The 25,758-nt window shown below is 35.3% G+C and overlaps 5 protein-coding genes across 7 annotated transcripts; 2 read left to right on the forward strand and 3 right to left on the reverse strand.

The window, feature by feature from the left end:
* The first annotated feature begins 7,907 nt into the window (after positions 1–7,907).
* LOC112729231 (uncharacterized) lies at positions 7,908–8,746 on the forward strand. Its single transcript, XM_072210450.1, has 5 exons — positions 7,908–8,027; positions 8,135–8,212; positions 8,300–8,365; positions 8,444–8,512; positions 8,588–8,746. The coding sequence occupies exons 2-5, from the start codon at positions 8,136–8,138 to the stop codon at positions 8,712–8,714; spliced, it is 339 nt and encodes a 112-aa protein (XP_072066551.1). The 5' UTR covers positions 7,908–8,027; position 8,135; the 3' UTR covers positions 8,715–8,746.
* Positions 8,747–9,528: 782 nt separating this feature from the next.
* LOC140177311 (uncharacterized) lies at positions 9,529–10,315 on the forward strand. The gene is made up of 3 exons (XM_072210451.1): positions 9,529–9,586; positions 9,710–9,775; positions 9,860–10,315. The coding sequence occupies exons 1-3, from the start codon at positions 9,558–9,560 to the stop codon at positions 10,146–10,148; spliced, it is 384 nt and encodes a 127-aa protein (XP_072066552.1). The 5' UTR covers positions 9,529–9,557; the 3' UTR covers positions 10,149–10,315.
* Positions 10,316–11,871: 1,556 nt separating this feature from the next.
* On the reverse strand, positions 11,872–13,165 carry LOC140177025 (protein FAR-RED ELONGATED HYPOCOTYL 3-like). The gene is made up of 2 exons (XM_072209194.1): positions 12,312–13,165; positions 11,872–12,225 (listed from the first exon to the last, which is right to left on the reverse strand). Exons 1-2 carry the CDS (start codon positions 13,155–13,157, stop codon positions 12,109–12,111), a joined length of 963 nt encoding a protein of 320 aa, XP_072065295.1. The 5' UTR covers positions 13,158–13,165; the 3' UTR covers positions 11,872–12,108.
* Positions 11,872–15,266, reverse strand: LOC140177024 (protein FAR1-RELATED SEQUENCE 5-like). Its single transcript, XM_072209193.1, has 4 exons — positions 15,069–15,266; positions 13,892–14,616; positions 13,335–13,738; positions 11,872–13,246 (listed from the first exon to the last, which is right to left on the reverse strand). The coding sequence occupies exons 1-4, from the start codon at positions 15,144–15,146 to the stop codon at positions 13,161–13,163; spliced, it is 1,293 nt and encodes a 430-aa protein (XP_072065294.1). The 5' UTR covers positions 15,147–15,266; the 3' UTR covers positions 11,872–13,160.
* Positions 15,267–16,612: 1,346 nt separating this feature from the next.
* On the reverse strand, positions 16,613–24,653 carry LOC112727337 (uncharacterized). 3 transcript variants are annotated; one of them, XM_072209195.1, is made up of 9 exons: positions 23,906–24,635; positions 23,644–23,691; positions 22,733–22,780; positions 21,803–22,387; positions 18,118–19,773; positions 17,893–18,031; positions 17,629–17,776; positions 17,290–17,535; positions 16,613–17,072 (listed from the first exon to the last, which is right to left on the reverse strand). In XM_072209195.1, the coding sequence occupies exons 5-9, from the start codon at positions 19,760–19,762 to the stop codon at positions 16,794–16,796; spliced, it is 2,457 nt and encodes an 818-aa protein (XP_072065296.1). In that variant the 5' UTR covers positions 19,763–19,773; positions 21,803–22,387; positions 22,733–22,780; positions 23,644–23,691; positions 23,906–24,635; the 3' UTR covers positions 16,613–16,793. The 3 variants fall into 3 exon arrangements, with proteins under 3 accessions (XP_072065296.1, XP_025632825.1, XP_025632826.1); XM_025777040.3 differs by lacking the exon at positions 22,733–22,780 and having other exon boundaries at positions 23,906–24,653; XM_025777041.3 differs by lacking the exons at positions 21,803–22,387; positions 22,733–22,780.
* Between the last annotated feature and the right edge of the window lie 1,105 nt (positions 24,654–25,758).

The raw sequence follows: 25,758 nt of genomic DNA on the forward strand, positions 1-25,758 counted from the left end.
TTATCTCTTTCCATTTCAATTTTTAATAATGTTTGTCATTAAGGGGGAGATTGATGAGTTTGGAAAACTATAAATTAATATTAGTGATGACTAAACATTATTAATATGATTAATTGTAAAATTATTAATTTGATTTCAACTCATATAAGTTAATTAAAATAATTTTACTGTGCAGGTTTTGATTGGGCCGAAAAGAAAAGAAAAATTGTTGCAAGCCCAAATATGAATTTTACTTTCAGCCTTGGTTAAATTGTTTGGCTGAATCAATATTTTGTTTATGGGCCAGATTCTATTAACATTATTATTAGCCCAATTCAAATTTTAGATGAAAACCCAAGGCTTGGTCCGAAACCAACGATTGAGAGAAAGCAAATATTTTGTTTCATGCTTCCAACGGATCTCATTTCTATCATGTGGTGGAATTCAAATTTTATTAAAGTGAAGTTAATATAGGCATTGGAAACATGAAAGAGAAAGAGAAAAATGATTTGATGGGTTTAACGATGCTGCACGCTACCTAAAGCAAAGAGAAGTGTGAAACTTATTTCACTTTATCAAATCCATTAATTATTGTTCAAATTTCTCTTTCTTCTCTCTCAGCTCTTCTTCCTTCGGTTATATCACAGCAACTATGGAGAAAATTTTGAGCTACCACCTAAAAGAAGAAGAAGCTAGAAGAAAGCTAAAGACCATTGTAATGATGGCAAGAAAAAAAAAACAAAAGTATGTTGTGGCTGAGATCTTCACCAAAGGAGGTAAGATTTGGTGAAGTAAGCTCAACCTCTCCATACCAAAAATGGATGAAGAAGATTTCAGTCAGAGGAAGAAGATCTCATAGGGATGGCTCGTCTTTGCTTTGTTTTCACTCATGACAGAAGGTAGCTAGGAAGGCTACGTGAAGGAGGAAGCAAAAGTGGAGCAGGAGGAGCTGTCATGCATCAAGAGGCATCAAGGGCTAGGAATCCTTCTTAGAGTGCAAGTCAAGATGGATGGCTTGGATTGATGAAGCTTGGTGTAAAGGGAAGACTCAGAGGTAATTGCATGTTGGTTTTAGCATTCGGTTATCTCTTCTCTCTCTCTCTGGCCGAACCGGTTTTGCATGAAGAAGAAGAAGTTTAGCTTGGTTCATTTGGTTTCAACCGTGGAGGCTTTCCCCTCTGTATAAGGGAGAACAGCCAGGGCTTGAAGCAAGGAGTGAGAGTGCAAGGCACAGAGTTCTCATAGCAACCCAAGCTAACATAAGTTCTTCTCCTTCAATGTGTTTCATGTATTTTTCTATTTAATTTTTTCTGTCTTGAGTCTCATGGAAAAAGGCAAACAGTGAGGTTTGTAAGAAAAATTCATAGAGCGGAAAAAGGCAGTGAGTGTAAAATTAAAAGAAAAAGCCATAGATGTCCTTAGACGTCCTTTGTACATCTGTGTTGTGTTTCATGATTCTGTGGGAATCCCCTTGCAAGTTGGGTTAGCACTTAGCAGTTGAAAGCTTGGCAGTGACCAAGTCAAGTTCAGGATTGGGGATTAGATTCTGGACTTGTCCTGGATAGGAAGGGTAGTTCCTAGTGAGAATTGGTGTATGTAATCATGATGATTATAGTGAAATTCCATCATTGTTGTGATGGAGACTGGATGTAGGCTGCACTGCACTTAGCAGCTGAACCAGGATATATCTTGGTGTAATTTTCTCTCTCTTCTACTCCATTTCTGTTTCTGCTGCACAGAAGATAAAACTGAAAAATATCTCGTGCCGGGTTACGAGATAAAAGGAAAAAGTCTCGTGGCTGGGTACGAGACAAAAATCAAAAGGTCTCCAGAAGTTGTTTCAAAGACCAGCAAGTGTCATTAAGTGAAAAAGGGGCTAAGATTCAACCCCCCTTCTCTTAGCCACCGAAAACCATCACATGTGATGTTACTTGTTTGGTATTCGTGTCAATCCATGGTTAAAAGGATAAAATAAAATTATTCATGGTTTATTGTTAAATACCAAATCGGTACTCGAAAGATTCTGATGCTGACAAAATTGTTCCTGACTTTTGTTTTTGATAAAATAGTCCATAAAAAATTTTAAAATTTGACAAAATCACCCAATCGTGAATGAAAAACGCTGATGTGACCGTCGGAAGAGAGCTCCGATGGTAGCAAAGAACTCCTGCAACCTTCTTCTTTTTCTTCAACACGCCGATGTGTCCATTTTCGCATCCTTTTCTGCCAGACCGCCATGGCACGTCACTGCGTCCCCTTCCGCCATGGCAGTAATACCTCGTCGCGTTCTCATGTTCGTCATTTCTTCTTCTTCAACATGCCGTTGCATTGCTTCCGCGTCCTTTTCGTTAATGGTAGCATCTCGCCACTGCGTCCCCTTCCGTTGTGGCAAAGAAGCGTCCCCTCTGCCATGATACAACCTCATAGTTGCATCTCCTTTCGCCATGGCAAGAAGAAGCGTCTCCTCCGCCATGGGAGCATTCTGCTGCTGCGTCCCCTTCCGCCATGGTGAAGAAGAAGAAGACTAGAAACATCGCCGAAGCTCTCTGCCATCATCGGAGCTATCTGTCGACGGCCACATTATCATTTTTCATTTACTGTGACGTCATCTTTTTACGGTTGGGTAATTTTGTCAAATTTTAAAATTTTGCAAGGGCTATTTTGTTAATAATAAAAGTTAGGTACTATTTTATCAACATCAGAATCTTTCAGATACTGATTTAGTATTTTTCCTATTTAATTTTTTGTAACATATATTATTAAGAAACAAGATGGCGGAGTGACAAGGGGGAGGCGTTGTATAGACTTTGTCCTGTAGCCAATTTTTGGCCGATTTTTAACAGATTTGACCACCGTTGTCCAGTTCAAAAAACAAGATGGCGCAATAGCACGTTGTCCTGTTTTCGAACCCTCCTTTAAACATTTTTAGAGTTGTAGTGGACGGGAGCTCCTATTATGATTTGGCGGCGAGCGGGTGGATCGTAGACCCGTGCGGGTTTATTCATTCTGTAGTGCGAACCGGCCGATTTTTAACGAGTTTGACCATCATTAACCGATTCGAGTGTAAATTCGGTCTAATTTACTAACTAAATTGGTCAGACCACAAATTTATTGATTTTTTAATCAAACCGACCGATCCAGTCCAGTTCTAATAACTCTGGTGTGTATTATAGACCATCAAAATAGTACCATGCTCCTATTTTAAGAGAAGCACCACAAATTTTGTCTAAAGAAATTATTTGATTTGCACATTAGGCCACATGGACAACTTTCTTCATATTTCTTGGTTATTGGGTCAAGCCTATAGCTAGTGGTTGAATTATTTTTATTAAACAAATTTTCACTTATAAGTTATAACTTTTAAGATAAAGCAAAAGAAATATATATCAATTTAAACACCAAAAGTTAAAGGACCGGTATATATTAGTTATGAAAAAAAAAATAGCTTTAAATAATAAAAACTAAAAAGTATTAACTAAATCAAATCATATATCAATTGTGTATTGTTTTAAAAAAAAAAACTCTCGCGATTCTTATTATTATTTGTAATAATATTAACTAATAAAGATGTTTTTTAATTACTCTTTTTTTATTTCATAATATATATATATATATATATATATATATATAATACATTAATTTTGTATATAATTAAATATTAAATATATTGTTTATTTTAAATATAACTTGGTTGAATCTCAACTAAAAAATTATATCTCTAAACTTTTAAATCGGTAGTTTTAATCGATCGTTTAATATGAGTTTAATTTTCAAAATTGTGTTTATATAGATTTTTGTGATTTTAGTTGATATTATACTTTTAATTTGTGTACTTTTAAAATTTATATTAGAATATGTTTATATTTTTATGTGTTTATTTACATTTTTATATATTATTTTATTATAATTCAGTTATCTTGATTAAATCATAATTAAATCAAGGAAAATATTAGATAAACAATAATTATTTTGAACAACATGAACAACCACTAATCACATCAAAATACATTACATTCTAATTTAATGCTATTAATTAAATTTAAAGTTAATTTATTCTTTTAACTCTATTAATTTACATTATTTAAAAATATTGTTGGTTATATTTTTCTTAAATTAATTGGATCGCAAAATCAATAAATCAATTGCTAAAGCAGTTAGACGATGAATTCAGTTATCAGAGTCTCGGTCACAGTACTCACCAAAAATCGAAACAAATTATGCTAACCCTACATGGCACTAAAAAATCCTAATAGGGCGGCAAGGCACTTTATATGTGACAATAATATATGATATGATTATGATGTATGATTTGATGTACTAAATGTATTGTATATGTATATGTTATTGTTGAGTTTAGTAAATAATAATAATATTTTTAGTGATGATAAATATAGTTTTAATTGGGTTAATAGTCTAAAAATATTTTTGATGAATTATTTAGTAATGGAGACTCAAGTGTTATTATGTAGCTCAAATAATAGAATCAATTATCTGAACTTTAGCTACTTCCACCAAATTCTTAGTCCAGCCATTATCTTCATGAACACCCCTATTTTCCAATCCATTTAAGATAATATTGCTTTTGTTAGGTTTGTTTGGAATAAAATAATTTTAAAATAAATTTGATTCAATTTAAAATGAATTAGATTGAAAATGGATTGTTGTGTTCCAAATTAATTCTTACCAGAAATTCATTTGATTTACAAATTAATATTTATATTTGAATTACAATTTAATAAAAAATTATTTGGTTCGAATTTATGATTTTACATTTTATAATTAAGTTATCACACAATTCTCTGTCACCAATTCTCTGTGAAAGCTCTTATGTATAATTAAAACTGATTGTGGGTAGCATATCGTCAAAGAAGTTATTTATGATTTGATTTTTCTATTTGTTTATGGTAATGTTAAATTTATATATAGATTGATTAATAAATAAATTTATTATCTTTGATTTTTAGGTGAAAAACTTTATTATCAAACTGTAAATGATGATGATGATAATGCTGTATCTGAAGTCATAGACTAGTGATGTTGTAACAAATGGAATGTTTATGGAGACATGAAATCAAATAATTTTATTTATGTTTATGTTATTTACTTAGACAAAGACTTATGTGTAATTTAATATTTGATGGTTATGTTGTGTATGAGATATTTGTGTTATTTGTGGGATAATTTGTCTTGTTTGAATACTTATGTTATTTGAATGCTCATGAGATAACTTGTGTTATTTGATGGTTATGTTGTGTATGAGATACCTGTGTTATTTATAAGATACTTGTGTCATTATAATATTTCTTTTTGTCAACCGCAGGTAGGGTTGGATACCCGCAGATTGAGTACGGGTAGGATTAGGGTTGGATTTTTCTCAATCCGCGAGTAGGATATGATTGAGTGTTGGTTAAAAACTCAACCCGCGGATATAGTTAGGGTTGGGTTCAAACCCTACTCTACCCTACTCATTACCACCCCTAGATCGAATCACCATCGGGACCAGGCTTCCATTGTCCACTCCTATGCTGCTGCTAGTAGCCGCACCTCCCTTCCCAGTGACCGGACCATCACTGTAGCCTTGTAGGTAAATCAAATCTTCCTTGCCAATGACTGGACCATCACCAAATCTCTTCTTCTTTCACTCTCTAAATAGATATTAAATAAGACAAATTCTGATTGTTTTTAAAAATTTTAAAATATAATTTTTTGCTTTTTAAATAGCTATTAGATAGTAGTGTTATTATGTGTATCATTAATTAATTATATTTTAGTACATTATACACCTAAAAACATTATTTATCAGTAACTTAATATGTATACTGTGTATCGTAATATAACAATATCAAGTAGCATTTTTCTTAAAAAAAAAAAAGTATAAAATATAAATATATGAATATGTAATAAAACTTACACTTAATATAGACTAAAATAAAAGTAATAAACTATCCCATTTAAATATCGGGCCTGCTACACATACAAGTATACAAGCATCCAAGTTGGCCCAGCCCAAATCGAAGACACGCGCATAAAGAAGCATAACATGGCGCGTCAAAATCACGCGCTCAACACAAACGGTTACGTATGGCAGACTCTTCCACTTCCTCCACTTTTTCCACTTCTCAAAACGCTTCGAAAACAAGGAAACGCTCCCATTTTCGAGCAAAAATCAAAGTTCAAAATATACAAATTGTTGTTCGAAACCTCCATCAAAACAACATCAAACTCTCCGTGAAGAATCTGAAGAGAAAACAAAGCAACAACACTCAACGTAAGTTCATTAAGATTACTGTATATTCTACTTTTCTTCTACGTCGTTCTTCTAGGGTTTACTGGGCTACTATTCTTGCTTCTTTGTTACACTGTTCTAAGTTCTACGTCGTTCTTCTAAGTTCTACGTCATTCTACGTTCTTGTTCTAAGTTCTCCTGCTACTGTTGTTGATTTTTGGGGGTTTATTCCGTAGATTGGGGGGTGTATACTGCTTGAACTTGTAATGTGGCTTGATATTGAAGCATGTTTGACTGATATCTGACTGATATATATATGAATGTATCTGAATAATATCTAGCTGTTATCAATGGGTGTATCTGATTCTTACATATGGGTGTATCTCACTGTTATCAATGGGTGTATCTGACTCATATATGCATGTATCTTACTGATATCTCAATTAATTTGATATTGAAGCATGTTTGAGTGATACCTGACTGATATATATGGATTTATCTGAATCATATCTATGGGTGTATCTCACTGTTATCAATGAGTGTATCTGAATCATATCTGTGGGTGTATCTTACTGTTATTAATGGGTGTATCTGACTCTTATATATGGGTGTATCTTACTGATATCTTTGGGTGTATTTTTCGTTTCAGATAAAATGGCAGCAAGAAACCAAACGAAAGACCTTAAGTGTGCCACACATCTCCTGAGTGATAAGTTCAGAAACATGACTGAGGAGAAGAAGGCAATTGTCAGGGATCTCGGATTTGGTGGGTTGATGCACGTCCCACCTCTAAGGGTGGATCACCAACTCTTAAGGGAACTGGCAAACAACTTCAAACTTGGGGAGAACAGACTGAAGACAGGATATGGTTCTTTCCAAATAACACCAAAGACAATAGGTGATGCGTTTGGCATCAATGCAACAGGTAACTATAGGTGTATATTAAGTTCATGATTGGGTGTATTTAAGGTTGATGCTTGGGTGTTTTTGAATCGATTTTGATACTTTGTTGTTTTCTTTTTTGTAGGAAATCTGTTTCCTGAGAAAGTTGAGTATAAGCAACTTTCTGATGATGACAAAATAATTTATAGAAGATTCCAGGGTAAGACCCTCAAAAGTCTTACCGATGAAATGATGGAAATAGGCGTTGGCAGCGAAGAGGAACGCCTGATGTTCAAGAGGATATTCATCCTCTACATACAGATGGCGTTCCTTTTGCCAACGACAATAAACAAAATATCGCCCGTGCACCTCGCCCCAATTTTTAAGATGGACGGCATATCGGAGAGAAACTGGGGGGGGGGAGGGCATGTTTTGACCTTCTTGATTAAGGGCATCACAGACTACCAGGAGAAGAAGAAGAAGGCAATTGATGGCTGCCTCTTTGCCCTCATGATAATATACTTTCATCTTTCTGAAAACAAAGGCAAGAAGAGGGCTGAAAGACCACCAAAGCCTTGGATTGCCAACTGGACTAAGGAGCAGTTGGTGGAAAGAATGACTGCAGAAAGAGAAGAAATTTTGGTAAGTAAACATAATATGTTGCTTGTATTTTATTTACCTGAATGCTGCTAGCTAAAATATCTCATGTTTCAGGGGATTGTGAAGATGGCGGAGACAAGAGCAAGAGAAAAAATGAAAAAAAAAAGAAAAAAAAGAAAAAAAAAACAAGAAATAAAAAAAACAAAAAAAGGAAGGCGAGTCCAACATCGTCTTCGGAGACAGAAACAGCTACTGACAGTGACACTTCTACCTCTGAGTCTGAGACTCAACAAGACTCAGAGGATTCAGCAAGAAAACACCCCATCAAAAAGGGGAAAAAGTAAGTACCATACTTGGGTGTAATTTCTTTTTCGAGTTGGGTGTATTTTGTTGATCACGTTGGGTGTATTTTTAGTATGTTCTAAATAATCATTGTTTGCCTTCTAGAATGGACTCCAGAAAAAGAAAGCAGAGGCAAGAGGAGCCAGATTCTGATTCAGAATCTGAATCTGAACAAAGTGATGAGTAATGTCCTGAAATTATTACTCCTTTCTTTTGGCTTCATTATAAAGATTTCGTGTATTAACTGAAGTGTCTATTATTAACTTATAGGAGCGAAGAATCATCACCTGCAGAGAAGGAGAAGGAGAAGAAAAAAACAAAAACAACACCAAAAAAGTAAGCACTTCTTTGCATAATATTCTGTGATAAAATTAATTTTTTATTTCTGATTGGTACTCTTTTTTTTCCACCCAGAACACAACCAAAAAAGAAAAAAGTTCTCGTGGAGGATTCACCTCCTAAAGAAGACCAATACTTTGACGGGTACAGTACCTCGTAAGCTATATTACCGTCTATCGTCGTAATTATTTTTGTTAACATCTTCTTTTATGAATGTAGTGAGACATATGAAATATCAAGTGACGAACTGGATGAATGGCTAGGGCAAAACGTTGATAAATCTGCTGCAGAGGGGTATGTCTTGCTGGGCTGTCTATTTCATATTTTGTTGTGTTTTGTATGCTAATAATTGTTTCTTGTTTCGCAGCGAGAACCAACCTGACCTGCGATCGACAGAAGGTCGCTATGTGTCGTCTGAAACGTAAGAAGCTTTATTATTTAATAAAATCTTGTTATCATGATTTGGGTGTGTCTTGAGGAACCATTTGGGTGTATTGTGTGGATCAAGTTGGGTGTATGTTGTTTAATAAGTTGGAATATTAACTTTGTTGTGTTGGGTGTATATTGTCCATTCGGTTGGTTGTATCTTGTGCATTCATTTGGGTGTATTTTATACCTGTATCTTATTTTGTCTGAATAACATGAAATCTGTTTTAGAATACCGGCTGTGAACTTGGGAAGTGATGGTCCTTCCTCTCAAGGACACACAGAACAGAGTAGTGTAAACCAGCCGTCACAGAGCATGTAATTTCTCTTTCAAATAACCGTTACTTTTGTTCTTCTATTACCCTTCTACTTCTAATTCTGTATATATTTTTTTTAGAAAAAAAAGCCCTTTATTATTTTATTCAAGAAAAAAAAGGCAGGAAAAAAAAGCAAAAACTGCAAGTATGTAAGTTCTCAAAAAAACAAAGCCTGTCTTCTTTTTGAATTGTTCGGGTGTATTTCTTGAATTTCTTTGGGTGTATTTTAGGTTGAGTCCGTCTGATTCGAATATGATGGTTGTGAGGGAACAGACACCGTCGGAAGCACTTGCAATGTGAGTTTTCCAATAATATTTCAACCTTATAACCTTATTATTTTCAAAGGCGTTGTTAACCTTTCATTTTTCTTCTTGTTTAGAGTCCCGATTCAGGTTTTTGTGCCGGCATCCCAAACATCCACTGAGACAGATTTTGAACCAACCCCTATGCTACAGATTGAAGGGACTACAGAAACGTAAGAAATAGTATTGAGTGTATATTTGTTTGGAGTTTGGGTGTATATTAGCTAACAGTTTGGGTGTATATTGTTCCTGATTAGTTTCTTTTACGCCGTGATTAATTTTTTGTAACTGTGCAGCACTCCTGAAACCCCCAAACAACTTCAAGAGACCACACCCACGGTTCCCCCAGCTCCAACTAAAATGTAAGTTCATCAGACTAAAATCAATCTTTGCTTATCATCCGTATATTCTTATTCTTATTCTTATTCTTATACATGATGACGCAGTCATCCAGACGCAGAAGACGCTGCTGCCCTGTTGATGATGGCACGGACAGCTTCCTATGTTCCTAAAACAGATCCAGGGGTGCCATCATTCAGCCTTGGATTGACTGATTCAAGCCAGGAGGGGGCGTCAACGCAGGAGACAGAAAGGGAAAAATCTCCAGAAGCTGCGAATTTGATAGAACAATTGGACAGTTTGGTCCAAAGAATAGCAAGCAGCGCGACGAAGGGAAAAAAACACAAGTCCACAAATTCAGAGGGAGACTGGGGGAGAAAGTTCTGCAAAGTTTGAAACTCCTGGGGGAATGAATCAAATTCCAGATGATATGAAACAAAAGTGCTACATCTGGGGGACGAGACTGAAGGAAGATGCAGATGGCAATACTAACGAGTATGAGGAAATGTGCACTCTGATTGGCCAAGGAGAATACATTTTGATGAGAATGCACCTTGCCTCCCTCCAGGCAAAAAGTGATATAGAATCTCAGGTAATATTAGAATAACATTAATCTTTTTACACCAAAGTCAATTACAATGCTTATTAATGTAAAATTGATTTTGGCATATATTTCTAGATTGTATCTGCCATCTGCCTCATCCTCAACAACAAAAATGAAAAGAGGTTTAAAGAACAAATATACTGTCTCCCCCCCCCCCCGATATTGTGGTAAGTGTTACTTCTCCGAACTTTGGGTGTATTTTCTGTATTGATTTGGGTGTATTTTTTATGTTCCATTGGGTGTAAGTTTAGTATTTCATTTCTTGTTTCGCAATTCTTGCAGTGCATGGCACTTTCGGATCACCCAAACGGGGAATTCATATCACCGAAAATGAAAAAGGAATTCAGGGTGGAAGCCTACCCGAGTTTCATTCCCTTCATAGATAGAAAAAAATTGACTTCGCACCCATATGTAAGTTTTCATTTGCTAAATTTGTTAGTACGCTTATTTACTTATTTGCAAAATAAAATAACACACTGTTCACGTGTGGCAATCCTTCAGATTTTTGCCCCTGTCTGCTACTCGGGGCATTGGTGGTTATGGCTGATAAATACAAGAAAGCGGAAATGTCAAATACTTGACCCGCTACACAAAAAAGCTCCCACCGATGAGAGAAAGGCCATTAATAAATTCACTGTAAGTTGCCTCTGTCTTCTTTACTTTAATAGATAGGTCTATTTCTTTACTTCTGATGGGTGTATATTGTCCATTCAATTGGGTGTATCTTGTCCATTCATTCGGGTGTATTACTGATTTGTTTTCGTATTTAAGGGATACGTATTTTCAAGATTGATAACATATGCCGGCGGGGAACCTCTTTAGAAAGGGGAGAGGGAGAAGGAAATTAAATCACCATATGTTAAAATATCTGGCCAAAAAACAAGGTATAAATTTGTAACTCTGAACATTAAACTTTTGTAAATGAGATTTGTAATTTATTTTCTTTGTTTTCAGCTATGACTGCGCTGTGTACGTTATGAAGTGGATGGAGTTAATTGAGCCGGAAAACATCAAAAAGGGGAAGTATCAATGGGATAATTGGCCACAGGTAACTGTCTTTAGAACCATATAACTCTGTATTACTTTACTGAATTAATATTGCTGTTTAAACAGAATATACTTTTTAATTGTAGGAGGAGGTGGACCACTATAGAGTGAAGTACGCATCCCGGATACTATTCAGTGAGATGAATACACAGAGAGATCAGGCAATTAGAGAGAGTAGTGCTATAAGGCTGTCGAAGCCATCCTCTATATTATTAAGTCCGTTTTGTCAGATTAATTCTGCTGATATAGAAACTGGGTAATCCAACTGCTTGGTAATTTGTAAATTGAACAAATGATGTAAATATTTGCCATTTATCAACAACTTCTATTCCATGTATATTTTTTCCCATAGTTAAACTATCTGTGCTGGTAAACTGTCTGTGATGTATTCAAAAGCTGTATTACAGGTGGTAAAATATGAAGGAAAAAATCAAGGCATATATAAACTGTTACACCCAACGCAAGTCTAATAATACACCCAAGATTGCATAAAATATACACCCAAACTGTCTGTGATGTATTCAAAATGTATGAATTACATGTACTAAAATATGAAGAAAAACATCAAATCAAATATAAACCCATAACCTGAGAATTTTTACAGCTTTTGATCTATATGTATCTATATATGTGTCTATATGTAAATTGTGAATTAACGAAAATACACCCAAAATAACGGTGCTTTTACACCCATATTCTGTAAAACTATACACCCAACGAGTTATCCCCTGCTGCTGGTACCCTGAACTGATAACTCATAACGTGTCCTTGATATTGGCTGCAATTTGAATGCGCCGCTGATGCAGCATCAAAAAGGTTTATCTGAAATATAACACACACACATTACCTAAACTATTAACGAGAAAAATAAACTCAATTGCCACAAATTTAAAGAACAGTACTTTTACCTCGCTTAAAACTTTCGTCTTCTTCTTCTTTGTGGCATTTGCGATCTGTTTCTCCAGCTTTGAACCTAGCCTGTTTTTTGGACGTCCTCTTGTTCGAATCCTTGGCGGGCTTTGAAGCTCGTTAACGGATTCCAAGTTGGCGTCTTCGTGCGATAAAGAAGATGTTCCCTTCCTTTTGGCTTTTAATGATTCCATCTCGGCCATGACGTTATCGTACGCACGGTGCAGAATTGCAGTCAGCTCCTCCGATTCGGAGGCAAATTCGCAGATATTTTGTGAACGAAAAACCAATTGGTCGAACCTCTTGCTTCTTGGCCCCATTAGTGGCTCGTCGTGGCTGCTCTTGATGTGTGTGTGTCGCCTCTTTACCTTCTTGCTCCATCGTTCCAGTATGTATCTCGGTGACACTTGGCTTACTTGTTCGAAGCTTAACACGCTTAGTGCGTGACGGCACAGTATCCCTCTCGACTCGAATAATAAGCATTGGCATTTTACCTCGGCTGCCACTGAGTCGTAAGTAACCACGAACTTGTTGAATATTGAGCTGGAAACTTGTTCTCCGACGTCGTATACTGAATAGCCTAGAGCGAAATTCTTTAATCTGGTGATGCAATTCGCCTTTCCTCTGAATTGCGCTTGGACTTCCCTAAACTTTGCGTGAGTGTACGCATCTTGAAACTGAGCTTCAATGCAGGATTTGGTTGCACACGGTATGAGCGTATGAAAATCTGCAGCATCTGATTCTCTCTCTGCTTGCTCCCCGCTTCCGAGGCAATTATCGTATTGTTTGACGAACTGAATAAGCGAGCTGTTCCGGGTGATATACTTGTTAAAAAATGAATGCATGCTCTAGCTCCTTTGTGTGCTTCTCATCCCTGCCCAGAAGTGCTGATCCAGATAGATAGGAACCCATATGTGACGGTCTTCGTACAGATCTGCATAATACACCCAAACACAGGCTGTAAATACACCCAAGGGGACATACAATTTACACCTCTGCTGCAGATTTTAAAAAGACATTACCTGAAAGCCACTTGTTGTCCCCAAGACCAAAATTCAGCAGAAAATCATTCCAATTCCTATCGAATGAGTCTTTGCTGTGAGAGTTCCAAACAACTTGGCTCATTTCTTGTTCGATATCGGCATGTCCCTTGTACCCGTTTAATTTGCTTAGAATCTTCTTCATGATGTGCCAAATACACCAGCGGTGAACTGTTGTTGGCATACAGGCCTCTAAAGCCCTTTTCATGGATGCGCACTGATCGGTGAGAAACCCTTTCGGAGCGTTTCCTCCCATGCAACGAAGCCAGCTTTGAAATAACCATTTGAATGATTCAATTTCTTCGTTCTTCATCAAAGAGCATCCGAGAAGTGTTGATTGACCGTGGTGATTCACCCCAACAAAAGAACCACAGACCAAATTATACCTGAAACAAATTATCATGGTCCAGAATGCAAAATCATTAGTTACACCTTAACAAATGCTTCGCATACACCCAATGAAACAGCCAATATACACCTCTGATGCGGATTCGTAAAAATAAATTAATTTAGCATCATAAACAGGGGCAGTTTGTTACCTGTTTGTGTTGTAGGTGGTGTCGAATGAAATGACGTCTCCGAAATACTCAAAGGCGGCTCTGCTTCTTGCATCGGCCCAAAAAGCCAGCTTAATCGATTGATCCTCTTTGAGTTGGAGCTCAAAAAAGAAATTCGGATTCTTCTCTTTCATTCTTAACAAATATTTCCCGAATTCCTTTGCATCTTCTTGTTCGGAAACATTCCGCACTTCCCTGGTAATGTAATTCCTCACGTCCTTTTCGATAAAATTTAGCTCGCGGTGACCCCCAGCAGCCGCAACAAATGATTGGTAGGTTTTGCTAAGTCTGATACCGGCCTCCTCGTTATTCTCTATCGTACGACGAATGGACATGCTTAGTTCCCTGTGTTGTTTGAGCATCTCTGCTTTACTTGGACAGCAGGGGTGTGAATGATCCAGCACAACCTTTGAAATGATCCAAGCACCAACATCCTTCAATGTGTGTATATAAATTCTTGCAGGACAGTTTAAACCGGCTGTCGGATTCGTCTTCTCGGTCGGAGATATTTTAGATTTCCATTTTCCCTCTCTGCTACATATAATCAGTTGGTTCTTAATCTCGTTTCCCTTCCTATTTGTGCACCGAACTCTTGTAGAGAAACCTGCAGCCTTGGCGTAGTTCCTGTAAAATTTTCCAGCATCTTCAAGGGTGGTAAAGGTCATTCCGACCTTTGGAACAAGCTCATCATCAACAACTGAGAGAGACTGCAAAATACACCGTGTCAGAACTGTGAATACACCCATAGATATGATTCAAATACACCCAATCATGTCTAATACGATACAACTCAACTACAGAATGACTTTTAAAGCCATAAACTGTAAATACACAGCCTGCAGATATACACCATCTCAAAAACTAAAAACACAGCTAATCATGTCTGATACACCTGAACAACAATAAGTCAATTAAAATAACAAAAAACCAGTAAAGTGTAGATACACCCACACTTCTAGCTAAAATACACCCAAACAAGAATTGATCTACACCCGAGCGTCTGCTACAAATTTCAGGTAATTAATCACAACTAATACATTGAATCGACAGATTCAGGTAAACGTGTTACTTTCACAGTCAATGTTCAGCAATTTTTCAACTACACAATGCTATACAAATTACTGAAAGAAAATTCATACTAATCTTATGTAAATCAAACCTCAGGGACTTCGTTAGATTCTGACTCATAATCCACTTCGCCTGCATTCAGCTGACAATCTGAGGTTGAATGATCCATTATCTTCAAAACGAGATCAAACTTTGATTTCAGAAAACAACAAATCAAAAATAGAAAACAAAGCTCGAGTTGCAGAGAGAGAAAAAGGTAACCTAAACGAAGAAGATGCTAGTGAGAAAATGAGACGAAAAGAACGATGGAGAAGAAGGAGGGAAGACGCGCGAGAAGAAGAACAACGAAATCTCAAAATAACGAAAACGAAAAGGGAAAGAAATATTTTAAATCTGGTAGTTAGATATACGCGCGATGTTATATAGCGCGTGTAATCAACGTACCTGAAACAGCGCATATTTTGATTTTATTGTTTAATGAACTTGTAAAGCATACAAGCCATTAGGGCTTGTATGCAGAGCTTTTCCGTTTAAATATTAAGATGATTCAAACAAAATAAAATTATAATTTATTTTTATTAAAATTTCATTATGTTTTTCTATCCACTCTGTAAAGAAAGGTTTTAAATTTTCTATCTTCTCGTTCTAGGTTTCTTTCTATTATACAGTGGAGAGCTCTTGAAAAAAAAAAAAAAAAAACCTTTTAGCGGATGGTATAATTGTATGTATTAAAAAGGAAATTACTTTAAAATTTACTTGAGAAATAATAATTGATCATTTTAGCTCCATAAAACATCCCTAAACAAATCTAAAAGTATCAAAACCTTAAAATATGTTCAATTTTGACTTTTATCTCATGTAATTATTGACTTGATATATATACATCCTATAAATTATACTTTGCTAATTCTTATGTTTATTTTGGTCCCCTCCTGTGAATTTTCTGGACCTGCCACTGCTCTAAACTTCCTCTTTTTCGTTAGTACCTAATTGTAAAAATGATGAAGTAATCAAATTATGAACTTAAGCATTACAAGCAAATTCAAAACTCAAAATCACACCTTCAAACAATATAATCAAGCATGATATACTAATTTTAATTTATCCTAACCTAATATTTAATTCCAAACAGATAATTAATAATATATCACAAATCCTAAGCAACCAGTTTATATAAACATAACAGTTACTAAATCCTTAAACTATCTATATCATAACAATTAATTAATCTACAAAGTTTTCGTAACAAAATATATCTTACGTTTCTATATAAAAAATAAAAATAAAAAAAAAATGGAAGAGTGACTAACCTAAATGCTGCTCAAATAATGCAGAGAAAAGTTAGTTTATGGAGAGATGTTAGAGAGAGAAGTGAAAATGAGGGGGTCCACTTTGTTTATATACTATTTTGACATCAAGAACAATATGATCGACCCAATTAGAAAGTGTGCTACCTTGGGTAATGAGAGATAAATTTAGATGATGAAAACTTTGCTCCACATAAGAAGCAGCATTGCAGCAACAAGATGCACTAATTATATATCAAGACTACCAGAGACGGGCGAAGCCACATAGTCTGGAAAGGAGGCAATAGCCCCCTTAATTTTTTACAAATAAATGATATGTAAATTTCAATTTAGCTTCCTTTAAAATTTTATTTTAATCTTATTTTATTATATAAATATTTTTAATCCCCCTCTAATATTTCATCTAACTCTGCCCCTGACCATAGGAAGGGGGGGGGGGGACCAGAAAGTAGACAACAGGGTATATAGTACAAGGTATAAGAAAACATAAAAGACTGGTCCTAAATCTCTTAAAGTTGTGCAGTTAGTCTAACACTGCTCGATGGGTCTGCAACACGTGCCAAAGTTGGATTCTCTTCACTTTCACTCTCTTTGGAAGCTGCATTTTGATGTGTACCCATTGCGCAAAGATAAGACAAGGACTGTAGCCATGAAACCAATGTGGGTTTGCGAATGACATCATCAGAATTTGCCACTTGAGAATATAACTCATTAAGAACCGCATCTTGTGCATCTTGTGGCAACTTGGTAACAAGTTGGGCCAACAGTTGCATCAACTTGGGCAAGACCTGAGAAGTAACAAAGGGCTTGCGTAATCTAGCTTAAGAGTAGTATTTGACTAATATCATATGCATAATGAAATAACATAATGTCCAATTAATACACCATGCAACTTAATAGTAAGTACCATCCTTGAGCTTTTATGATCTATTGTTTAATTTTGCATGAAGCGGTCAAGCATAGTACAACCCAAAGCAGTTAATGTTTAATAAATTAACAACTTACTTGTATATCAACAAGAAAAACTAGGCGCAGGATCAAGCCCAATAATTTCTTGCTTGGTTCTGGCTCTCCTTGCTGCCTCTTCCATGCATCAGCCTCCGAAACATTGGCTTCAAAACATAGTTGATTGGCTTTGTCAACAAGACTCTGAATGCAATAATAAGTGGCAGGGCTTCCAGCAGGAACATGTTGGACCAGCCCTACAACCCCAGAAGCCATACCCTCAAAAGGAGTAATTCCCGGATATCCCTATATTGATATTAGGTGATAGAAAGAAATTAAATATCAAAACAACAGGTCTTAGAAGAAGGATCAAGCTCTTTAGTAGGATCAATCAAATACCAATAAAGATCTTTGTATGTAATGGAAAACAAGTTGCTCCTTGAATGATGCTATATCATTCTCTTCAGATTCCTTTCCCATAGACATAAATGCCGCAAACAAAGAATGAGAGGCTTGGGCTACTTTTCCATTTGGGTGCTCCAAGTATCTAGTTTCATATATATAAGGAAGCAAAACATGTAGGATGCAAAAGATAACACTTAGCTGAAATGCTGTTTAGTACAAAAGACAAGCTAAATCAAACATGTAGTTGATGTAGGATACAAGAACACCGTTGGAGCTATCATATTTTTGAATGCAAGGCTGGGCAAATACTCGATAAAAGTTGGGATAACTCGCAGGTAAAATAAAACTCGAGCTGTTTGGACTTCATCCTTCGACCATAAATAATTGGATTTCTGGTCTAGAAGACATAGAATATTATAAAACGCTAAAATAATTAAAATAAATGAGAAGCCTACATTATAAAAGAAATTGAGTAAATCATACCTGGGCCATTTGTCAAATCAGAATACGAAGGCATGGAATTCACAAAACATGTACAAGCATACTCATTCTTATTTACAGTTGCAACTACTTTACGAATAGTTTCCATATACTCTGGCAGGCGGACATGGCGAAAATATTCCATGCAAGAAAATGATATTAGTATCTTCAATGAAACTTCCATTTGCATTTCTTGAGAAAATTTGGAGTTCAACTTATGCTTTGTTACAGCTAATGCAAAGACTACAACCATAAGGAAAGCAGATTCAGCAATTTTTTCCAAAACCTCAAGAAGCTCATTTGCCTTGCCTTTAAGAAGCAAAGCTACTTGCCTATATCCAAAGTAAACATCTTGACAATATTGCCATAAAAAGTTTTCAACTATATTCTTATTTTCTTCATCGGCTGAAAGATATTGATTGCAGAAAATCCCAGTTATTACTCCTGCTTCCTTGAAGAGGATACTATCTACATGTTCTTTGACTTCATTCAGCTTCAGTCTGCCTGAACTAAACACTGATTCATACAACTGGGGCAATGGAAACATTTCAGTTAACAATGCCAAAGCAAGACAAACAAAGAAAGAGGAATTGCTCGAAAAAGAGCCAGTTCGAACCAATGCTAACGAGACACACTGAAGCAAAAGCCTGTTTTTAGAATCATTTCTCAACTCTTTGAATCTCAATGCCTGGGAAACCAAATCACTAACTAAAGCTTCCATACAAACAACTGCAGAAGTCCTTATTCGAGACACAATGTCCAATTTCACACCACTTGATGTAGACCTATTTGCAGCTCTCAAAACTCCAGCAGCAGCCATGAAAACAACAAACGGAGTGTAGTTTTCCTTAGAGGTTCCAAAAGTTTCTTGGAGAAAAATACGCACTTTATCCAAAAACTGGAAATTGATCAAGTTTGACATAACCCAATCAGTCAAATACAGAATCATTAGTCCATGAGAAATATTACCGTGAGGCCCATCTTTCGTTCCCCAAATTTCAAACAATGAATCCAATATTGTAACATAATGAACAGTCACAGAAGATGATAAAGCATAACCAACTCCAGCTAAAACATCAGGCAAAAGTTCTGTGAATGAACCAAGTACCTGACGTTTCTCTACAAACACTCTAGAGAGTAAATCCAGACAGAATGTTTTTGTTCTCTCAAATGCCGAAGATGCAAAAGAAAAGGAACCCAACAGGAGAACACTTTCAGAGAAGAAAGCATGACAGTTTCCAGAATCAAATTGAGAAGAGAAGAGGTTAGAGAGGACATCCATTGCGGAATCAATTATAGCAGCAGTTGGCTTGGAAGCCTTTCGTACCCATATGTAAAGAAGCCTAAAGAAAAGAGGATATGATTCATATGGAAGAGAAATGTTCGAAGATGAAAGAATGCCAAGGACAAGTCTTGCTTGGGGGTCAGCAACATGGAGAGAGGTTTGAGAATCAACAAGGGTTCTAAGAGATTGCAGCTGACGTTGACTAAATGATGAATTTTGAAGGGAGCCACGGAGCTCAGCCCATGCCTGAATGATGGCTCTGGCAGATGAGGAATTAGACTTTCTAGTGACAAATTTATCAGGATTGATACATTTCCTCTTTAGCCATTCCTCCAAGAACACGATGCCAGGTTGTGCCGACATATTATCTTACACTGAAACAACAGTAATAAAAAATTTAATTAAACAGCTATTCATCATATTTCATCATTCTGTACAATCAATTGTAGTTTTCAATGCATTATTCCATGTAACATTTCATTGATGTTTATGCAGGTTCTACTTTTCAGCAAATCTGTATTGGCATATATGGGAAGAAGTGAGAGGTAAGCATGTGAATATGTTGATGGGGATAAAATTTCTGTAAGAGGATTGAGTTCAATCTCATTGAGATAGGGGTATTATAATGACCATGATGGTGGGAAAACCACATTAACCACTTTCCCACATAGCAAATCAATTATTGTTACTGGTTTAAACTAGTTCACAAAAATATAAAAGCTTTTAGTATTGAAAAAAAAACCAGTTTTACTATATATATACTGTTTAAAAGACCAGTTTATCACCATTTACAAACACACACCGATTTTCAAGATGAAAAGGTTGGTTTATACCTGTTCTCAAAGCAATTAAAACACAAAAACCGGTCAAACTGATTTTAAGGAATTTCAAGATTTTAAAAGAATAATAATAAGTTTATTCCTTTTTTGGACTCTATTCTAAAATAAAACAACAAAAGATGCCTACTATGACATAATTGAAAGATACTATCTGACCCAAAAAATAATTGATGTCATCAATTACTAATGAAGGAGAAAACAGAACATGGAAAGCTACAAAGCAAACACAATCTAATACTCAATATTTGTGCTCAACCATCCTACACATATCACTTAAGTTTCAAATGAAACGACGAATGATAAAACTTAGAATAATGCTCTCTGAGTTAAACCTTTCCACTGATTCTCCTCAGAATGAGGTGCATCTAAAATCTCCAACACTTGTTAATCTAGCATAATGACAAGATTAACATGAATTCAATGGTGATCTTTTAAGTCTTAATAAGTGATATTAATGGAAACCAAGATGCATGCTTTATAATTCTAACAAAAATGGTCTATATATTTTATTCAAAGTTAAAAGCTAAAACTAAAAAAAATCAACTGTATAAAACATATACACTAGGATGAAGCCAACTTCTTAATACAACCAAAGCTGTATGAGATATTAAAAAATATTATTGAGTTCTACATAGATAATAGAGGCAGAACATACTTTACGATACTCTCTAGAGCAATAGAAGAGCTCCATCATCAGAATACAGAAGACAAAAAGCATAGGCCATAAAGTAGTGCTTAGTGTTGCATAGAGAGACAGAACAAACTGCTCTCCAAATACTCAGATATAAAAGAAACAAATAATTTGTTTGCCATTTTTTCCAAATATTATTAGGAATCCCATAATTCAATTGAAGACGTAAAAAATAAATAATAAACAGTGTTAAAATCTAAATGTCCAAACAATGCTTGCCCCTAAATATCATTTTGAAACTTGAAACAATAAATGTTGCAACTTGCAACTACTTTTTCCACCTAACTTCCTAATAGGACCTCTGTTGCAGTATATATCAAATTTTAACATAAAAAGAGTATATATACACACAATCTCTACTCCCAGACAAGCGTGCTAAATAAATTATTTGTTCAGAAACATGTCCAAACTCCAAACCAATTCCTAAATAGGCTAACGGATAAATCTGAAACATACTCCTAAACCAAAAGGAACAAATAGAAAAGAAGATTAAAGTGAAGAGGAAAACCTACTTACTAGAATCAAATGATGGAGTTTACAAATTTATGGAAGAACAAACAACACTACAACAGTGATTGCAAAGTATTTGTTTAAAATTATGTTTTAGGAAATATTTACTTAAATTTTATGGAAGAACTAAAGACAGTGATCCTTTCCACTTTTCCACCATGAATACCATCTGACATTTTTATGTTCTTCAGAAACATCCATAATTATTATCAAAAACCTAAGCACTAAAGCAATAAAGAAACACAAATTCCCTCAAAGAAGTAGAAAATGCATAACACAAAATTCCAACCAATGTAATATTCTCATATATCAAATCATCAAAGCAAAATAGAAAAGAGAGAAAGAGAAGGAAATATAACATACCGAAAAATTGCTGAAAGATCAGAAACAGCAACAGCTATAATTTCTTGTTGAAAGAAGATGGTGTGGGTGCGAATAGTGAAAACACAAAAAAAGGATGTTCATAGGAAAGAAATGTTAACTTGTCTGCTTATTTCTCGAAGAGGAAAAACAGGGAAAAGGATGCAAGTGACGGGGCTGGCGGCGGCGGTGATGACGGAGGATGCAGGCAGAACGCGAGCTTCGTGCAGCAGCAGCACCTTCCAACCACGCACAACACAGGAGAAGGTAACGAGAAATCCGACGGAAGAGAGGAAGAAGAGGAGCACCGCGTCGACGTGGCTGTCGGAGAACAGAATAAGTAGCGCTGATGTAGGCTCAGGGAAGTTGAGTTAGGGTTCGTAGGGAGGGAGGAGATTTCTGTGTGCTATTGACGAGGGACTGAGGGAGTTTTGTGTTTCTGTGTTTAAAAGATACGTTGAAGTGATTCCCAACGGATTACTAAAGACAAATTTACATTCCGTCGGTAAATTAAACGCGAAACGCTGCAGTTTGATGCCGAAGCTCTCAATTCAAGATACAATTTGATGCATCAGTTCAACAGTGAATCTGCTAGGAATAGAATAAACCAAGGTTCAAAAAACCGGACCAGTCATCAAACCGTTCTAGTTACTGGTTCACTAGTTCATTGGTTCAACTGTGGTTCAACTGGAAAAACCATTTTATAATAAACACCTGATTCTATAAAAATTCAATGAATAAAGCAACTGGTTCTAAACACTCTTCTACTGCATTTTTTTACTTCAAAAGGGGATCATAAACAACTAGTTCTATGAATAAACAAACTACAATGATATGCAATGCCAAAAATAGGCCAATGATAAAATAATAAAGGGTTTCTCTCTTTAATTCTATGTTCAAACTTGTAGCATACCAGAATCAACAAAATAATACCGTTAAAATAGTCTTCCTTCTTAATTCTTATATACCTCAAAGAATTTCCTACAAAATGAAAATTGAACACAACACACAGCTTTAAAACAAAAACAAAACAACACTCAGAAATCAATCACCTCTTCTAAACACAGCCTTAAAACAAAACAGAACAACATTCAGAGTATGAGCATTAATCACAAAAAATTGATTTCTAAAACAACAAAAACAGCAGAACAACATTCAGAGTTTGAGCATTGATCACAAAATATTGATTTATGAAACAAAACAAAAACAGAAGAACAACATTCAGAGTTTGAGCATTGATAACAAAAAATTGATTTCTGAAACAAAACAAACACTGCAAAACCAACAGAACAGCATTTAGAGTTTGAGCATTGATCACAAAAAATTAATTTCTGAAACAAAACAAACAATCAACAAAACAATGAAAACATGAAGCATATAATAAATCAACGATCACCAATATCCAGCAAGAATCTCAAAGACAACAATAAATACACAACAACAGTTTAGCAAATAAACAAGAACAAGACCTAAATAGAAAATCCAACAAATTAAATCACAGAAACCTAACAATTTAGCAAATTAAAACAACAGCAGCCCAACAATTTAGCAAGTTATCAACTTAACAAGTTCAAGAACAGAAAATCACAACAAAAAAAATAATAAAAATAACAGAAGAACAACAGAACAACAACACAAGAACAATTAGAAAATTAACAAGTTCACACTAACAGTTAAAATTTACCAGAAGAACACTAATGCAAGTGGAATCATCATGCTAATATGTTTTCTACAAAGATGCTATTTGTGCAGCTAAAATTTCCTAATTACTAAGATCCAATTATTCTAATTTCACATGCAATCAACTTACTAAGTTTCTAAAAGCTAGAAATGATAAAACCAACCTGAAATATGGTTAAAGCATTTCATCAAACATGTTGAGTGCGGTAAACCTGAAACGAAATAAGAGAATTCAAAGCTTAGTATCAATGTGATAGAGAAGAGAACATCACTATTGTATACTTTAATTCAGTCTATGAAAAAAATCCAAACCACTGCCAAATCAAATAGTTACTTATTGTAATAGAAATAAGAAGTTGCAGAGTTTGAAGCAGAGTATTGGTGTTGTGTGAGTGTATTGTCTGGTGGTGGGTTTAGGGAACTCACGGCGGCGACAAAAGAGAGCAGTTCGACGGCTAGGTGGAGCGCGCGGGTTGGTCGCAGAGTTTGAAGCAGGGCAACGTGGCTTCCAGACGAACGCTAACCCGAACGGTGAACGGCGAGTGAACGCGAACGGTGAACGGCGAGCAAACTTGAACGGCGAAGAACGCGAATGAAGACGACAGCTGAACGAAAACGCGAACGTTAACGGCAACCAACGGCGGCGGAAGCGCGGCTGAGCAGACAAAGACGACGGACGCCGAGCTCGAGGAAGCAGCTGCGATCGGTGACAGCGAACGGGGTTTGAAGACTTGGAGCACGAGGGAAGCTAGATAGACGGACGGACGGCGGCAGTATGCCACTCCTTGCGGCGGCGGTGGGGTAGGCTTACAGTGCTAGGTTTTTTTGACTGAGTTTCTGTGAATGAGATAAAGGGAGGAAGAAAGGGAGAAAGAAACGAAGGAGCTTCAGAACCAAGAGTGAAAGTAAGCAAATTTGGCAAAAACGACGCCGTTACTTTGAAACCGGTCGGTTTCCTGTCCGATTCAACCGGCCGGTTCGACGGTTCTTCTCCAGTGTTTAGAGAAACGATTTTAGGAGTAAATTGAACTGTAATTACTACCGATTTACGATTAGACTGATCGAACCGATGAATTCGGTCCGATTTTCAGAATATTGGAATAAACAATAGAAAAAGAAACTTGTTAGCATGGATCAAGGCAAAAGAAAACGGCATGACCCATACAGTCCGAGCGAAAGATTTTATTGCGTAAGATTTGATTACACAACTTGTAGTGTTCACTAATGTTTCTTACCGGGTGTTTGGAAAAAGAATTCAACTTCTATCGGAATTGAATTTAATTATATGGTTTGAAACAAAAATAATTAAACTAGTTTAGATGAAAATTAATTTAATTTAATTTTTTTAAGATAATTAATTTTAATTTAAATAAGTTTAATTTAAAACTTTTTTTATTATAATTTTATTTAAAATTTAAAATATTTAAAATGTTTTTTATTCTAATTATTCTTTTAAATTTATTTTTATTTATCTTTTCTCAAGACTTCTCACTTCTCAACGCACACATTTTTTTTTATTATCTTTATTCTTTTTTCTTTTCATTCTTTCAACTCACTTAGGCTTGGTTTGGTAAAGTTTTTACTTTTCAAAAGTAACTTATAAAAACTAATTTTTAAAAGATGACTTTTTAAAAGTTGTTACATTTATGTTTAGTAAATTAAATTAAAAATAGCTTTTAATAAATACAAGCAACAACAATTGTGTTTGATAAAATAGTTTTTAAAATTTAAAAATACTATAATAGACATAAATGCAAGCATTAAATTTGAAAATTAGTTAACATATGAGGTTATATTAGACTTTTAAATTTTGAAAAGCACAAGCCAATTTTAAAAAGCTCTACCTTAGGTGTTTTCAAAAGTATCCCGATCTTTTAAAAGCTGCAAGCACAAGCACATGATCTTTTTAATTTACCAAACACAAAATGAGGAGCTTGAACTTTTAAAAAGCACAAGCACCTCTTCGAAAAGTTTTACCAAACTTTTTTTTTAATATAATATATACATATTTTTTAAAAGGTCTACTATATAAATTTTAAAAAATACCCACGCGTATAAATTTTATGAGTTTAACTTAGATTAATAACATCAAGCGTTTGCCAATCTGCTACGTCTAAATATTTTAAGTAAAGTTGTATCAATCATGACACTAATAAAAAGTGGTATAATTTTGTCTCATTTTAATATTAATTAGTTGTTATAATTTACTGTTAATAACTGACTTTTGTTTACTTGCTATGCCAATAGACGGGAATGGATCTTTTCAATTTTTTTCGCAA

The sequence above is a fragment of the Arachis hypogaea genome, chromosome 12 (genome assembly GCF_003086295.3).
Source record: "Arachis hypogaea cultivar Tifrunner chromosome 12, arahy.Tifrunner.gnm2.J5K5, whole genome shotgun sequence".
NCBI classification, from domain to species: Eukaryota; Viridiplantae; Streptophyta; class Magnoliopsida; order Fabales; family Fabaceae; genus Arachis; species Arachis hypogaea.

Coding starts and splice junctions, on each gene's coding strand:
- LOC112729231 (XM_072210450.1), top strand. CDS start 8,136: ATGGACTCCAGAAAAAGAAAGCAGAGGCAAGAGGAGCCAGATTCTGAT. Junction 8,213..8,299: donor GAATCTGAACAAAGTGATGA/GTAATGTCCTGA, acceptor ATTAACTTATAG/GAGCGAAGAATCATCACCTG. Junction 8,366..8,443: donor ACAAAAACAACACCAAAAAA/GTAAGCACTTCT, acceptor TTTTCCACCCAG/AACACAACCAAAAAAGAAAA.
- LOC140177311 (XM_072210451.1), top strand. CDS start 9,558: ATGCTACAGATTGAAGGGACTACAGAAAC. Junction 9,587..9,709: donor ATTGAAGGGACTACAGAAAC/GTAAGAAATAGT, acceptor GTAACTGTGCAG/CACTCCTGAAACCCCCAAAC. Junction 9,776..9,859: donor CCCCCAGCTCCAACTAAAAT/GTAAGTTCATCA, acceptor ATGATGACGCAG/TCATCCAGACGCAGAAGACG.
- LOC140177025 (XM_072209194.1), bottom strand. CDS start 13,157: ATGCATTCATTTTTTAACAAGTATATCACCCGGAACAGCTCGCTTATT. Junction 12,226..12,311: donor AGACGAAAGTTTTAAGCGAG/GTAAAAGTACTG, acceptor GTTATATTTCAG/ATAAACCTTTTTGATGCTGC.
- LOC140177024 (XM_072209193.1), bottom strand. CDS start 15,146: ATGGATCATTCAACCTCAGATTGTCAGCTGAATGCAGGCGAAGTGGAT. Junction 13,739..13,891: donor ACCACCTACAACACAAACAG/GTAACAAACTGC, acceptor AATTTGTTTCAG/GTATAATTTGGTCTGTGGTT. Junction 13,247..13,334: donor GGACAACAAGTGGCTTTCAG/GTAATGTCTTTT, acceptor TGTATTATGCAG/ATCTGTACGAAGACCGTCAC.
- LOC112727337 (XM_025777040.3), bottom strand. CDS start 19,762: ATGTCGGCACAACCTGGCATCGTGTTCTTGGAGGAATGGCTAAAGAGG. Junction 18,032..18,117: donor TGATTTGACAAATGGCCCAG/GTATGATTTACT, acceptor TATGTCTTCTAG/ACCAGAAATCCAATTATTTA. Junction 17,777..17,892: donor ATAGCTCCAACGGTGTTCTT/GTATCCTACATC, acceptor ATATGAAACTAG/ATACTTGGAGCACCCAAATG.